The sequence below is a fragment of the Artemia sp. Qi Xiang Cuo genome, chromosome 11 (genome assembly GCF_049724085.1).
Source record: "Artemia sp. Qi Xiang Cuo chromosome 11, ASM4972408v1, whole genome shotgun sequence".
Lineage (NCBI taxonomy): Eukaryota > Metazoa > Arthropoda > Branchiopoda > Anostraca > Artemiidae > Artemia > Artemia sp. Qi Xiang Cuo.
In genome coordinates, this window is record NC_142804.1 from 64,238,449 (window position 1) to 64,253,890 (window position 15,442).

Below are 15,442 nucleotides of genomic sequence, written 5' to 3' on the forward strand. Positions count from 1 at the left end.
CCCTTATTCCATGCCTTTTTGTTTTAGCTATTCAGACGTATTTGTTACCTGGTATATTTCCGTCTGCGTCTGCTTCCTATCCGACTGATCATACTCGTCGTCACATGTCTTCTAACCGCAGATTGTGTTGTGTGTCATTTTCGTTTGCGGTTCGTGTTGATTCTCGTACCGCTTGCCTTCAAGCCTCAGATTTCATTGTGAATTATTTTTGCTTGGGATTAGTTTTGATACTCGTTGTCACAAGTCTTCTAAGCGCAAGTTTCGTTGTGCATTAGTTTTCGTTTCGGATTCGTCACACGGTAGGCTTGAATATATATGATTCTCGCTGTCGCTTGTGTTCTAATCTCAGATTAATGTGACTTCTTTTTCATATTTTTCCCCAATAATTATTTTTGATCTAACTATCTTAATTGACATTTTTTTTGGTGCGTCGTTTTTAGCCATTGTTGTTTTGGAATCTATTTACACCATAGCTAATTAGTGATCCATATACCTTTTATATTGATTTTACTTGCAACCTCAGCGGTTCCGGGTCTCAAAACGGCATGGAGATTATGCATTAGCGTCTCCTACCAATCAAACAAGAAGGAAAAGAAGTAGAATCCAACAACTTCAACTAAAGCATAAAAGTTGACTTACCTGTAGTGAGCTAATAATGTTGGCAGTGCCCAACGCAATTCAACCTCATTCAAATCTTTCACAGGGGCAACTTTATAAATTTTGTTATACTCTGGAACATCAAAAGGAGGAGGTAAGTGTGAATAATCCACTCCTGGTGGTTCTGCTCCAGAAGGCACAGCAGAAAATATTTTTCTAAAAGATTGAATACAATTAAGTTAGGTGTGTTAATGCTGAGAAAAAGGAAAGGAAGAAAAAACAAAACAAAAATGCTCAAGTGTGAACTCATATGAGACTTTTACGAATCTGTCGGCTTGTTTCTGCAGTGAGTTGTTACTAGCATTAATTATAAACACCAAGGCCTGAGACTTTTACGAATCTGTCGGCTTGTTTCTGCAGTGAGTTGTTGCTAGCATTAATTATAAACACCAAGGCCGTACCCAGGGGGGGTTAGTAGGCTTTTACCCCCCTACCCCCCCCCCCCCGAAATGTTTGTCTGACTCGTAAAAACGTAACAAAAATGGGTATAAACAAATTTGTATGTGTTTTTTGATGTTTTTTTTGTGTAACCCCCCTCCCCCGAAAAAAAATCTTAAAGTACCCCCCCCCCCTCGAAAAAAAATCACGGGTACGGCCTTGATAAACACTATATAAATCAAAATATTACTCTTAAGAATCCCAAAGAACAAATATATTTACCTAAAAATGCTTTTATTTTACATTTAAGCATGCAAAAAACTAGATGTCTAGTTTTGAAAAAAGTATCTGGCAAAACTAACATGAAACATTTGGTGGGATTACAAAATCTAATTACAAGTATTTGTAAAGAGTTATTTTTGGAGAAAAAAAAAGGTCGGCAAAGAAATATTATTTACCAGATCTGTCACTATTTTCATTTTCTCCGCTAAATATACCCGGTTTGCTACAATACCAATTTAGAATAAGGCATAATTAAAAAAAAAAAAAAAAAAAAAAAAAAAAAAAAATCGTGTGGACTATGTTTGCATTGGAGAACAAGGTTCATTTTTGCCAAATAATACTTGTTTAGCCGTTTATTCAGCCGTTTGATCATTTAGCCGCTATTCTTGCTGCAATTAAGTCATAAATTATCTTAAAATTTCTTCAACTTCCTCAAGAGTATATTCGGATTGGAGAAATAGGTTCATTCTTTGCTAAATAAAACCTGTCTATCTGTTCCTTAGGCCGTTTGACCATTTAACCACTAATTCAGTTAGCCATTTAGTCTTAAGTTACCTTACAATTTTTCAAGTTTATCGAGGATAGATTTGAGTTGGGGAAAAAGGCTCATTGTTGGCCAGATAAAACTTGTTTATCCGTTCATTAAGCCGTTATTCATTTAGCCATTTAGTCTTAGATTACCTCGTAATCTCTTCACGTTTGTCAAGAGTAATGCCAAATAATACTTGTTTAGCCGTCTGATCATTTAGCCGCTATTTCATATTGCCCTTTAGTCCTAAATTACCTTAAAATGTCTTCTTTACCAAATAAAACCTGTTTAGCCTATCATTAGGCCGTTTCACTATTTAGTATTTCGTTTAGCCGTTTTGTCTAAAGTTATCTTACAATTTTTCCAAATTCACCGAGAGTAGTTTAAATTTGAGAAAAAGGCTCATTGTTGGCCAGATAAAACTTATTTATCCGTTGACTAAGCCGTTATTCATTCAGCCATTTAGTCTTAAATTACCTCGCAATCTCTTTAAGTTCGTCAAGACTATTGGTAAATGATACTTGTTCAGCCGTTTATAAACCCTTCTGATCATTTAGCCTATATTTCATTTTGCAATTTACTCCTAAATTATCTTAAAATTTCTTCAACTTCCTCAAGAGTATGTTTGGATTGGAGAAACAGATTCATTCTTTGCCAAAAAAACCTGTTTAGCCGTTCTTTAGGCCGTTTGACCATTTAACCGCTATTTCATTTAGCCATTTAGTCTAAAAGTATCTTAGATTGTTTTCAAGTTCGTCGAGAGTAGGTTTGAATTTGAGGAAAAGATTCATTGTTGGCAAAATAAAGCTTGTTTAACCGTTCATTAGGCCGTTTTAATAATTAGCTGCTATTCATTTATCTATTTTAGTCTTAGCTTACCTCGCAATCTCCAAGTTCGTCAAGAGCACAACCAAATAATACTTGTTTGGGCATTCATTGCGCCCCTATATTTTACATTATTGTGGACTTGATTTCCACACCTGTTTTTATTATCCCGTTAGCATATTTTGATTAACTTGCTTTGCATATACATATCTTTATTGTCTTTTGCCATCCTGTCTGTAATTGGTGAACTGACCTATACACATTTTCCTTTGTCATGGAACCATACAAATATGAAAGATGGACCTATAGTTATTGGACACTTGATTATATGTATTGATGGCGTTCAGGGTAGTGTTTAACTCTGGTTCTGTTATTTTGGCTTTGTACAAATAAATGCCTTTTTTGTACATTTACAGATTTGTTTTTTCTGGCCTACGAAATGATAATTAGATTACCATTTTAATTAGAAGCACCACTTCAGTGCCATTTTGCTAACCAGTGCCATTTTTATAAAAGCTAAGATGGGGCTTGTTTCATTGTATAGTTGAATGATAATTAGGTAATTAGAAGCACCACTGGGAATCAAATACACATTATACTGAGCCATTATATATTATTTTGGTCAGCCACTTAGTCTTAAATTACCTTACAATTTCTTCAAGCTCATCAAGAGTGTGTCTAGATTGGAGAACAAGATTCATTCTGTTTGCCAGATAATACTTTTGACGATATTCGTTTAGCCGTTGATTTAGAATAGTTCCGTCAGGATCGTTAGGTATGTAAATAGATTTGGAGTTTCCCCACATGAATTTTCCCACTGGATGTCCTGGTGGTACAATGGACTGAAGAATTTGCTCTTTTCTTACCGAATCTGATGGCACAGCCATTTCAAATTCTAAAAAACATAATAGATATATAAATATTAAAGCTTCAACACAAAATAAGATTATTGATATATTTTCGAGTCATCTTGTTACTTTTTCTTTTTTACTTGTTACTTTTTACTTGTTACTTTTTTACATACTCCGATAAATATTCCTCCTTAATTTCGAAACAAAAGGTGATACATACGAAAAATATCAAAAATCTACGAGAAAACCATACTGATATCGAGGAACTGGTGGCGAAGGGCATGAAATCTCTCCTTCCTACCCCCTGCGTATGTATACCTGAATGAGTCAAATTTGTAACTTCTTGGAGTGCTTGGGGTGGTTTCACTTCCTTCTAAGTTTGACTTGATTATTCATAACAATTCCTGTTCTAGCTTTTCCGTGTTATATTTCTTGGTTTTTATTTGAATATTTGACCCGAAAAATCAGCTAAAATTTAAGAATATTGTTTTTTCTTCTTCATGTGGAGGTCCATTCAACTTCAGACAAATCGACTAGTCTCGGAACAAGACTGAGCTGAAACTCCAGAACCCGCAAGTTCCAAAAGACATAGGATTGACTCTGGTAACGTACAAGGTATCTGGGACACTGATGCATTGTAGATATTACACTTTCAGTTAACTGTACGCTCACTGAGGCGTCCAAAGAGACTTGGACTGCTATAGCTCATTCTCTTTAGGTTTTCCATAGTCCCAGGCGTTCCACCCAATTCTAAATGCTGCTATTAGATGGGGCTTCTCATATCCAAAAAGATGCGTGAAAAAATCCTTGATTTCCTTGAATAAACCTGTCTTGTATCAGGTTTGATATAATAAATAATTTACCTAATCTGTAATTAAACTCGATTTGCCTTCACGGAGCTTGCTTGTGCCATATTCAACTGGGTAAGGGACCACCCTGTAAATTTTTTTTGGGACTGCTTTGCTCAAAACAGCACAGATACTAACGTCCTTATCCATGTCTGCTGACAGCCTTTTCATGGTATCCCTGAGAGTAGCAGGCACAATTAGGGGTATATTACTGCTAATTTTAGTCACCATTCAGTCACGGGCAGTTTTGCCCAGTGTCTGACAATGAGGCTGGGTATTTTGTGGAGCATGCTGCTAAGGTTGCATGGATTAAAGCCAGTAATGGTCTTCAAAATAATACACGGGTTAATCCCTTAGGTATCTGAAGCACTCAGCATGGCGTAGGAAATGATGGCATGAGGAGCAATCCGAGGTGAGAAAGCATTTCTGTTGCTAGTATCAGTTCTGAGGATCAGGTGAAGCTTTCCACCAATGGTTTGCGAGTGGTTTGTGACTCGCAACCTCTCCCCTCTCTTCTGAGGAATGAATGTTGGTTGTCCAAGTCGGTATGAAGCTGGAAGGTGGGATTCTCGGGATGGAGGAAAGCAATGGTGGATACCAAGAAAGGCTCTTCTAAAAAGGGGAAAAAAATAGGCAAGCCTTATCTTACAACACCACGCCTGAGGAGGGGACTAGCAGCCTAAAATAGCGACGAAAAAAAAAGCACAACGAACAACAGGGAAATCTTTTTTTGAAAAATTTTTATTTTTGGTTTGATCGGTCGCATGTTGTTGTGAGTCTTCTTTCTTTTATATATTTTTGTCTTGCTGAGGACGGCCATTGGACATGGGCCCGAAATATTCATTCAAATTATCTTCACTGTCTTACAAACAGATTTCCCTATGTTTCTTCGTAATTTTGTTGTTTGCACCAGCAGCCCACCGGCTAGTGGTGTTTGTCTTTCTTTTTTGGCGTAGAGACAACGGGCCTTTGCGGCCTCAGCCTCGACTCAACTTTGAATCCACCAGTAATAATAATAATTATAATAATAAAAATATCTTAAACCTATAATTGGTCTCGTTGCTCACATAGGAGAGACCCTCGTCTTGATACTCAAGCTAAGCTTGCATTACGTCGTTCCAGAGGTGCCTTCAAGGAACATCCTTTCATCAAACGCTTCTTGAAACTGCTACTTGTGGTGCATTTGGGAGTGGAAAACAGAAAAGTTTTTCCTTCTAAAAGTTCAAATTTTGAAAATATATGTTCGAAACGAAAGAATTTTGTCGGCCCCTAAGTAAAATTCTGTGTTAACCCATACAGGTACATGTTCATTAAAAAGAGAAATATATAAAATAGTGTGAAACTTACCACTATCAACTGCTCTTAACTCTCTTTCCATAGAATCTTTCAAAAGCAACGGAGAAATGAAAAATTGAGCAAAACGATCAAGTGCCCCTTCAAAATGTTTTGGTAAAACATCAAAGACGAAAACTGTTTCTTCACAAGCAGTATGAGCATTAGAATTGCCTCCATGAGTCTATAAATAATATCTATAAATGGGTATATAAATGAGATTAAGAACTCTAATTAAAGCAGTCTAGCAACCAGTATTTTGGGAGGTGGCTCATTATGTTGAAAATTAAAAATTCTACGGCTCTTTATCGTAAAAAAAAGATTGTGCCAGAGAAAAGGGTCGGTCTTCTAGTTTACAGCACCGTACTATAGTTTTGACCAAAAGATGGCAAAGTTGTTACCGACTGGAAAGTCTGAGATAGCCCATCGATATTTAAAAAAAAAATTAAAATTTAAATATTGAAAAAAAATATTTAAAATTAAATAAATTAAAATCTAAAATTAAAAAAAATTAAAATTTAAATATAAAAAAAAACTGTATACTTAGCTTCCTAGTTTCAGAGGCAAGAAAGCAATGTGATGGTGCATTCGTTCCTGAAGAATGCCGTAGAATCACCTTTATACAAAATAACCGACTAATATAGACACTTATTTTAAAGCTTGATTCAGCTAAGTTGATTCAGATTATGTTTGATAAAATTTTGTACACTGAGACATTCTCATATCATCTACTATAAAGGAGAATCGGCGGGTCATGGCTAAGGGAAGGGGAGCACCTTATACCTCAAAACACATATTTTACACCTACATTTTCTAACTTTCTGTGAGCATTGAACTAGATATAGAAAATGGTCTGGAGAGGGAGGAAGTAACATTTAATTTCTAACCTCCCTTCATTTAGATTAAGCCTGAATATAAATCTGCAGGATGATAGCTACAGCATAGATGATAGCTACAGTATTGTTTTTTTTTACTTTTCAACATGAAATATTGAGTCCCACGTCACATCTAAATTAGGCCTGGCCATGATTTGAAAAAATATCATATATGTAATTTTAAAAAAGTGTTTTTCAACTGAAAGTAAGGAGCAAAAATAAAACATAAATCGGTCAGAAATTATTCCATATATGAGGGGGATGTCCCTCCTCAGTCCCCCTGTTCTTTACTTTTTAAACTTTTTTTTTTGCTGAAGTTTTACTTTTTATCCTAATTCTCTAAAAACGACAGCTCAAACACAAGATCCGTTGAATTGGAATAGCGAAGTATTTTTAAAGCACAATAAAACTGCTGCGTAAAGAGTGGGAGGAGTGAGGAGGGAGCAGCCCCCTCCCTCGTATAAGGAATCATTTCTATTCCTTTTAAGTTTTAATTTCACTCCTTACTTTCAGTTAATTTTGTTTTAATTTAATTCTTGCAATCAGGGTCAAAAGAAATAGTATGTAATTTACATGAGAATTTGAGCTGTCTAAAATTGTCAAAAAGTATTTTAAAAAAATTACTATTTTTGCATAGATGAAATAAAATAGGACTTTTATTTTGTTATCGTCTATAGGCGGGGAGTCCAATGATTAGGTCTTCAGGTAAAATTATTTCCTAATTTTACAGATTAGAGATGGCAGCAGTGTTGAATGTTTCCCGCAAGTATTTTGTTTTTGCGGGGTAACTTTGAACATCTATTCAAAGCGGGGTAAACATAGACTTCCTACAGTCTATATTTCAATATTTTGTACCGATCAATTGTTAAAATTTGCATTGAGTTGATGCTTGCACTGCTTTTCAAACCTTTAGGAAGTGAATCTGTTGATCTGAAGAAGGTGAAAATCAAGCTCATCTGTTCTGCTGAGTTTTTACTACGAAGTACATTTTGGACCGTTTCGTAATTCTTTCGGGTCCACTTTTGTTCCCTCTATGGCTGGAAGTCAGTTAGCAATCAATGGGGTAGAAAAGGATTATAAAGTTTGGAAAAAATTGAAAAATAAATACAATTTTTTTTTATTGTAGGGGATTTACGCTGTTCTTCGTGAAGCAGAATAACAGAAAAGGAAAATAAAAAATCGATATTGATATTATAATTTTTAAATAAGAAGCATAATTTTAAAAGTAAGTAATGAATTTGAGAAATATTTTGAATAAATATTTTGGATTCAGTTTTTAGTTTATTTTTTTAAATTTAAATAAAGGGTTATTAATAGTCGTTTCGAGTAGCCAAATTAATTCAACCCCTTTTTGAGCAGCAATCCCTTGATGTTCCTCCTCCAAACATCACTTGATTTTCCTTTTTTCACTCGAAAAAAAAGAGCACGGGAGAAGGATACTCGATGATTACAAAACGGACAACCCAAAAGAAACCATAGTAAGAAAAGACAAATTCCTTGAGCTTCTGAAGATACTCCTGGAAAGTCTAACAACAAATGAAAATGCAAATCTCAAGAATGGCTTTGCTAAGTGCTAAGTTAGAAAACGAGAAGATTGATCAAGTGAATAGCTTCACTTGCCTGGGTAGTATGACAAGTAAAGATGTTGGATAAAGTGAAGATGTAAAAAGTAGAATAGCCAAGGCCTAGGGTATTTTTTTACAGTCAAAAAAAGTTTAGAAGAATAGAAAGATAAGTCTACGGAAAAAAAGTTTGTATTTTGGAAGCTACAGTGAAAACAGTAGTCAAGTATGGTTCTGAAGCGTGGGCACTACGAAAAACGGTGGAAGACTTGCTAGATGTTTTCCTGAGAAATTACCAACGGATTATTATGGGTAACCGAATGATTGACCGCTTCTCGAACAGCAAGCTGTACGATAAGTGTGGGTCAATTCAGTTTTCTAGGGCTATACTGGGAGAAAGATTGAGATGGCTAGGAAACGTCTTGGAGATAAAGGATGACAGACTGCCAAAGATCATTCCTGTCAGCCTTCGGTCTAGGATTACCCAAAAAGCAGGTCAACCCCAAATGAGGTGGGTAGAGGTCGTAAGGAAGGATTTATACGAAATTAGAGCTTCTTGCGAGGGGTAAAGAGAGAAGCTCTGAATAAGTTGGGGCGGAGGAGGAGTGTACGCAGCTGTGTTGGTCTCAGGTGGCTTTATGCTGCAGTTATTTGTTAGTAGTAGGTGGTCCTCCAGGACTTCAGGGCCAGCAAACTCCACAAGAAGTTGTAGAGAACATCAGTAAATATTTATTGGATGTACTGCAATCCCTCAGATTGGAAAAATCTATGAGAACGTCAGGCATTAACGCATCGGGGAAGAGCATTGAAGATTAAGAAAATTTATGTTTCGAGTCCATCGAGTGGGGTAGTAGCTAAAATGGTTTCAGGATGAAGGACTCATTAGCCATCTGTCTGGATTAGGTAGGGAGAGATCTTCCAGCTCCCAGACTCAGTCAGGACACAAAGTCTGTGCGCGATCATGACTTGGGTCATCTGATACTACAACAGTTTGACATTTGTTCCAGAAATAATAAGTACTTCTCCCAAACAGAAAAGATTACTTTTTTCAAACGGAAATTTTACGCCATAAGACTTCAAACTCCTCCAACTCCTATTCAAAGTTACCCGTTAAAAGTTGTTGATGTTAAAAGTTAAACAACCCTAGAGGTAGCTTTGAACATCATTTTAGAATTATTATAGCTCTATTGAAATATCCACACTGCAGCTATCATTGACATTCATTGATATCAAAAGGAAGGCTAAATTTATGTTTATAGTCTGTACTAAAATATTTCCAGCGTATGAGGTTTACAGGCAATTATTGGGATACATAGTGTGTGAGAGTGGGCCCCTCTTGAAAAAAGAAGGCCTCTAGATATTTAACCTAGGCTCCCTTCGCAGCATACGTGACTATGAAATACCAAATTCAACGATGAATGTTGTTGCCAGTACCACTTTCAGATATATCAACAAGACGTGTCCAATTTTTAGTCAGATAATTTTACTTATTTTGTCCAAGATGGGGCACTTTCAAAAATTAAATGATATTATGTTGTCGGATCAAATTCTGCCGGAGAATGCGTCCGATTTCGAATTGTCATTTAAATATTTTAAATTTATCTAAAATAATGATGAATTAGAATCAAGTTATTTCGAATTAGGTAGAATCCATATTTGATTCTGCCAGATAATGTTCATACCACTACCATTCCTCACAGCAAGAAAAGCAAATTAAAAACATCTTTTATATACCATTTTCCCCTATTCATTATTAGTATTCTCGTTGCTTTCAGTTATTAAAAATCATTCTAAGATGTTTCAAATATTTTATCCATAGTTACAAACAAAATGTATACAATACCAGTCATCACTGCTTCCACTGTCCCTGAGTTTCTCCTAAAGAAAATTGGGTTCTCAGAAATGTTCCTTAAAAGTGAAGATAACAGCTACAGCCGTGGTATATATATATATATATATATATATATATATATATATATATATATATATATATATATATATATACATATATACATTCATGTGCGTTTGTTTAAGAAATTAGACACATCCCAGCGCCACAAGCGAACGGTGTTCAGCGAAGTGAACTACTGATTAGTTTCCTAATATCATCACTCACTACTTGGCTTCCAATCAGATCAGATCAGAATAAACGTTTCTTTTAAAGAAAGTTATGTGATTGTGCTGTTGTGATTAGTGAATAATGGTAGGTGGAAACTGTAGCGTAATAACTCTTTGTTATTTTATTATTTTTCTTTACGTATGTTTAGTAGTAAGTTTATTAATTGAGTCATGCGTACAAAGCACAAAAAATAGGTCTCCTACATTCCCAACGCAGGTATGACCAGCCATCGCCAAAAATTCGTCATTGCCCACGCGAGAAGGAGAAGCCAAGGAGAAATGCGCGACACATGATGTGTCCCGTAACTCTTCAATGGAGAAGATTGGTGCATCTACGAACGCTAACTTTCAAGGAGATTTCGGGAAAAAACAATTTTCTTTTGAGGGATTTACGAAAACACCACCAAAAAATTCAGGGATTCAGTGGATGCACAGCAGTGCATTACTACTACTAAAAACTCAGTACAGCACCAAGCCGCCTGAGTCTCATAAAGCTACTCACGCTCCTCCTCCATCCCAATCTATTGAAAGTCTCTCCCTTTACACCCTCCCAAGAAGTTCATATTTCTCTTGAAATATTTCCTTGCGACATCCTCCCACCCCATCGGGGACGACCTGTAGTGACTGTAGCGCATTCGTGTTATTTAATGTAACAATTTAATAGTAATATTGTGTTTTAAAGTTTAAAACAAAGGCTAATAAAAAAAGCAGAAAATTTAATAGAGACAATTAATCGTGAAAAATAGACACAACATTAACATACAATATGATTATTCCTGTATAAAGAAATGAAATAAAGAAGGTAGCTAGGTAAAGAAATGAAAAGTACACACTTGTCATGAGTATTTCTAGTTGTAGACTTTTTTTGTTTGAGAATGTATGACAAAATTTTGCCAACAAAGTCAGAATTTAAAAAAAAGTTAGAAGCAGTGAGAGTTTCTAATTTGGGTGAGTAGATGTTTTGGAACTGCCACAAGTGACAGAATTTAGACAATATAAAAAAAGGCGGTATATAATTCCTTAGGCCTAGATTTGCCTATGGGGCCCTTAGATAACCAAGTGAATAAAAAATCAATTATAGCAAAGCCAAGTACGCAGAATTTGGTTTCGGAGGGGTGGGGGCCTCAGTCAAAATGTTATAGCAGCCATGAAAGCAAGAAATGTATTGATATTAACACTGTTTACAGAGGATGAAGCACAATTAAAGTTTAAAAAACAGAATCAACTGCACTTAGAGAAACGAGCAACGAAAGATGACCTAACCTCTCACAGTAACAACCGCCGATCTTTTTTGGTTGCAAATTTATCAAAAACTTGGTCAGCATCGACCTGGATATCGTGGTTCAGGGTCATGTGAGCTAGTCCGTTCCGCCGCTCCTCGCCCGTTGAGCTCTGCAGATAGGTTTTTAATCGCTTAAGACAGCTAAAGCTCCTCTCAGCAGAAGCGGTAGTCACTGGTAATGTCTGAAAAATCGTCAAAAGCCTTTGAATGCATGGGAAAAATTTTGCATTGCATGACGCAAGAGTCGAAGCAACAGTTGATGGTTTCTCAGAAATTCCAAGCCACTTCTGTTTCCAAAGGACTAACTCACATTCAAGCGCACGTCTACCCCCGTGAAATCCCTCGTAAACAGCAACAGCGTTTACAAATTCATTAACATTTAATGACTCGCTGTTAGCTGGCAAAAGCCTTCTTTGAAAAACCCATCTTTTGAAAGAAGCCTCCTGATGGCGTAAAAATCTTTGATCAAATTCTTCAATAAGTGAAGCAAAGTAAGGTTCGAACAATGACTCGCGATAAAAACCTTGATGGACTCATTATCGTTGATGGACTTTTGGTGGATAGACTTTGGAACAGTCGGAGCCACATTTAACTCTTGTGCAAGCTTGTAGGCTTTCTGAAAAATTGTTTCAAAATTATTTTGTTTTGACTGCAGTTAAGTATCAGAACATAGCTTAATATGCCGACAGCACTCAACTAAGTCTAAATCTTTGGCTTGCAGAGCATTAGACAGAGAGCATTATGGCACTTACAAACTCTAGCATAGCCATCGTGAACATAAAACTAAATTTGGTTGCTGCTGAAACCAACGCATTCGCTTTTGAAATAACTTCCGTATCGCACCATATGCTACCAACTATTTCCTCAAGAACGGAAATAATCACACAATACAAAGACATAAAAACTAAAATGCAATCATGATACTCAACCCATCTCGTTTATCATTTCTTCACAAGCTTCCTCACAGGACTATCAGGACAAATGACAGCGACCGCTTCTACAAACATGTTTGTTCTATTTAATGAGGATGATAAAAATGATATAATCCGCTGTATAGTAGCAAAGGTTGATCTAACAAGTCCTACCCTACTAGTTTTACATAAAGCCAAATTTAAGCTGTGCGATGAACAGTGGGTTTAGATCACATGCGGATATTTTTTCCTAATTTCTGCCTGTGCACCAGAACAGCAGCCTGACATGTTGCTGGCCCCATCAAAACCAACCCCCACAAATTTCTCCATTTTTAAGCCGAATGCAATGTATTGGCCAATGATTTGTTCCGCTACTGCAGAGCCGGTGAGATTTCCACAAACATAAAACCCGAGAAACCGCTATTGAAGTAAAGCACGAGTTTCATATTAGTATCTGACTACAAGAACTAACTAGAACTAATTAGGCTTGTCAGCATGTATATCAATAACTGTAAAACGAACCTGAAGAATCCTTTGATGCTATATGCTGATGACTGCAAGCTCCTAGGATTGGTCCAGAACAACCTAAATCTATCAACTATGCAAGAAGATCTGGACAGACTATCTAAATGGCCATCGGATTGGTGTCTACAGTTCAATGCCTTAAAATGTAAAGTTCTACATCTTGGACGCTATAATCCAAAACTTGCATATCACATAGGAGACGTCCAGCTTGAGGCAGTCAGTGAGGAGAAGGACTTGGGGGTTGTTGTTGACAATGAGCTGATGTTTCACTGCCACACACGAGCTCAAGTTGGAAAAGCAAACCAATCCCTTGTCCTTAAAAAGCAAACATTTACCACCAGGAAGTTTGAAGTGATTACAATACTGTACAATGTCATGGTCCGTCCTCATCTGGAATTTCGCATGACCTTAGCATCTCCGTACTATAAGACGGATGTGAAAGTACTTGAGAGTGTCCAAATAAGAGCAACTAAGCTTATCTCTGCATTCCAAGACAAATCTTACAAGGAACGTCTCACCTTACTCAAACTCCCTACCTTAGTATACCATAGGAAAAGAGGAGACGTAATGGCAACTTGTAAGTTGCTAAAAAATGACCTATTAAGTCATTTCTTTTCCCTGTCTTTCTCAACTACCACAAGAGGACACACCAAGAAGCTGCAGGCCCCCGGTTGCATCAAACAAGAGCGCCAACATTTCTTCTCAGTCCGGTCTGCCCCACTCTGGAACAGCCTATCCGTAGCCACCATCCAATCTAAAACTCTAGATGCTTTCAAGAAAGGAGTTAATCAAGACTGGGCCAACGCCGAATGGAGGCTTAACTGGGATGTCAAATCATAACCTTGAAACAACACCAGCGAGATTTCTACAGGAGGCTCAACACCACCTTATATAGCTGGACATGCGATTTAAGGTAATTTAAGGTAATTTTCTTTCTTTCCTCTCACGTGACCTTTCCGTTTCAATGCTTAGCTTACACTGGAATTATAGCAGTGTTTGAATGAACTATCGCCTCTTAGTCTGATTCCTTATTGCAATTCATTCATTGCAGAGAAGCTAGTGCTTATAGCTGCGGGGGTTAAATAGTGAGAAAAATTTCTTGACATCTTGTTTGATTACAGGAGGCGCACGTTTGATGATAAAATAATGATATAAGCTTGCTGGAGAAATGGATAGCCATTTAACAAGAAATGAAAAAAAGAATGGGTGTTGCAAATAACTTAAAAGCGTGAATATTTCGGAACTTACTATATTGGCACTTAAAGAAAAGAATAAAAGAAATTTTGGGGGGGGGGGCGCCCCCCCCCCCCCTGGATACGCTACTGGGTAAGCAGTACCACAGTCCTGAATATTTTCTGGATTATTTTTAGAGGCTACTTTGAGGATATCCTGATGTGTTTAACTATCAACTGCGGTCCATCCTTTTTTAGTTAAACAAAAGACAAACAAATTGATAAAATAGGAACAAATAAGTAAAATAAATAAACTATAGAAAAAAAATTTCTACATCCATCTAAAGCCAAAAGAAAGCATTTTTTTTAATTATGGAATTCGCCGAACTTAAAATGTGACCACCTAATCTAGTTAGAACTTAGAACTAAAGCTGAGGCCATCTTCTAACTCCTTAATTTCCAAAATTGCTTATTATGTTTGAGCCTTTTAAGCAGAATTTTACTTAAATTTTTGAATTTTATGTCTCTGTAAGAAGAAATTAAGCAGCTTCAAAACAATTATTTTACAGGCTTCGATTAGGGCACAAAATTATCATTCAGAAGTCAAAGGGGTTAAGTTCACAAAAGAAAAACAATGGAGAAAACTGAAAAAGAAGATACAACCTGTCTCAATTTTAACGCACCAATCATCTAGGGGAAAAACTTCTGTTTTTTGGGTGTTTGGTCCTGCATGAGAGGGTTACACGTTATATAAACGCTTTAAAAAGTATTATATACTGCAACCCCCTCCGTACCCTCTCTTGATCTTCTCCTCCATTATAGGGTCACATGGACAAAGTGTCAACTCAGAACACAGGGTCAAGAGACAGAGAGATTTGAACATGTTTTAGCATTAACTTAGTCAGAATGGATTCTAAAGAGTTCTTTTTATTTTATTTAGAATAAATTTATACACTAAATAATTCTCATAATAACCGAATACATATTAAATCAGTAATAATAATAACTAAAGAACTAATAATAGTCAAATAATTTAATCAATTAATCAACAAAATAAATATCTAACAATAATCAAATAACTAAATAAATATATCATTGTTTAATTAATTAAAAGTCAACACCAAAGTTTTTACTTTATCTTTGGCATTAATCCTTACTTTTAGGGAATATTGTTGTGACGTTGAGAATCAAGGCATTGGGTTCCGAGCCACTTAAGGGTAAAATTAAGGTAAAGAATACGGCATTGGACTTATAAAGTCCCTACTGGCGGTGCCGATCTCCGTTTCTTGGGCCTT

General features: G+C 36.3%; 1 protein-coding gene across 1 annotated transcript in view; it reads right to left on the bottom strand.

The window, feature by feature from the left end:
- Positions 1 to 15,442, bottom strand: part of LOC148947238 (nardilysin-like) — a 154,293-nt gene that overhangs the window by 100,051 nt on the left and 38,800 nt on the right. Inside the window, exons 5-7 of the mRNA XM_089096942.1 lie at positions 5,718 to 5,886; positions 3,317 to 3,566; positions 640 to 813 (exon numbers count right to left, since the gene is read on the bottom strand). Coding sequence (XP_088953068.1) covers positions 640 to 813; positions 3,317 to 3,566; positions 5,718 to 5,886 — 593 coding nt within the window. The remainder of the gene's footprint in view (positions 1 to 639; positions 814 to 3,316; positions 3,567 to 5,717; positions 5,887 to 15,442) is intronic.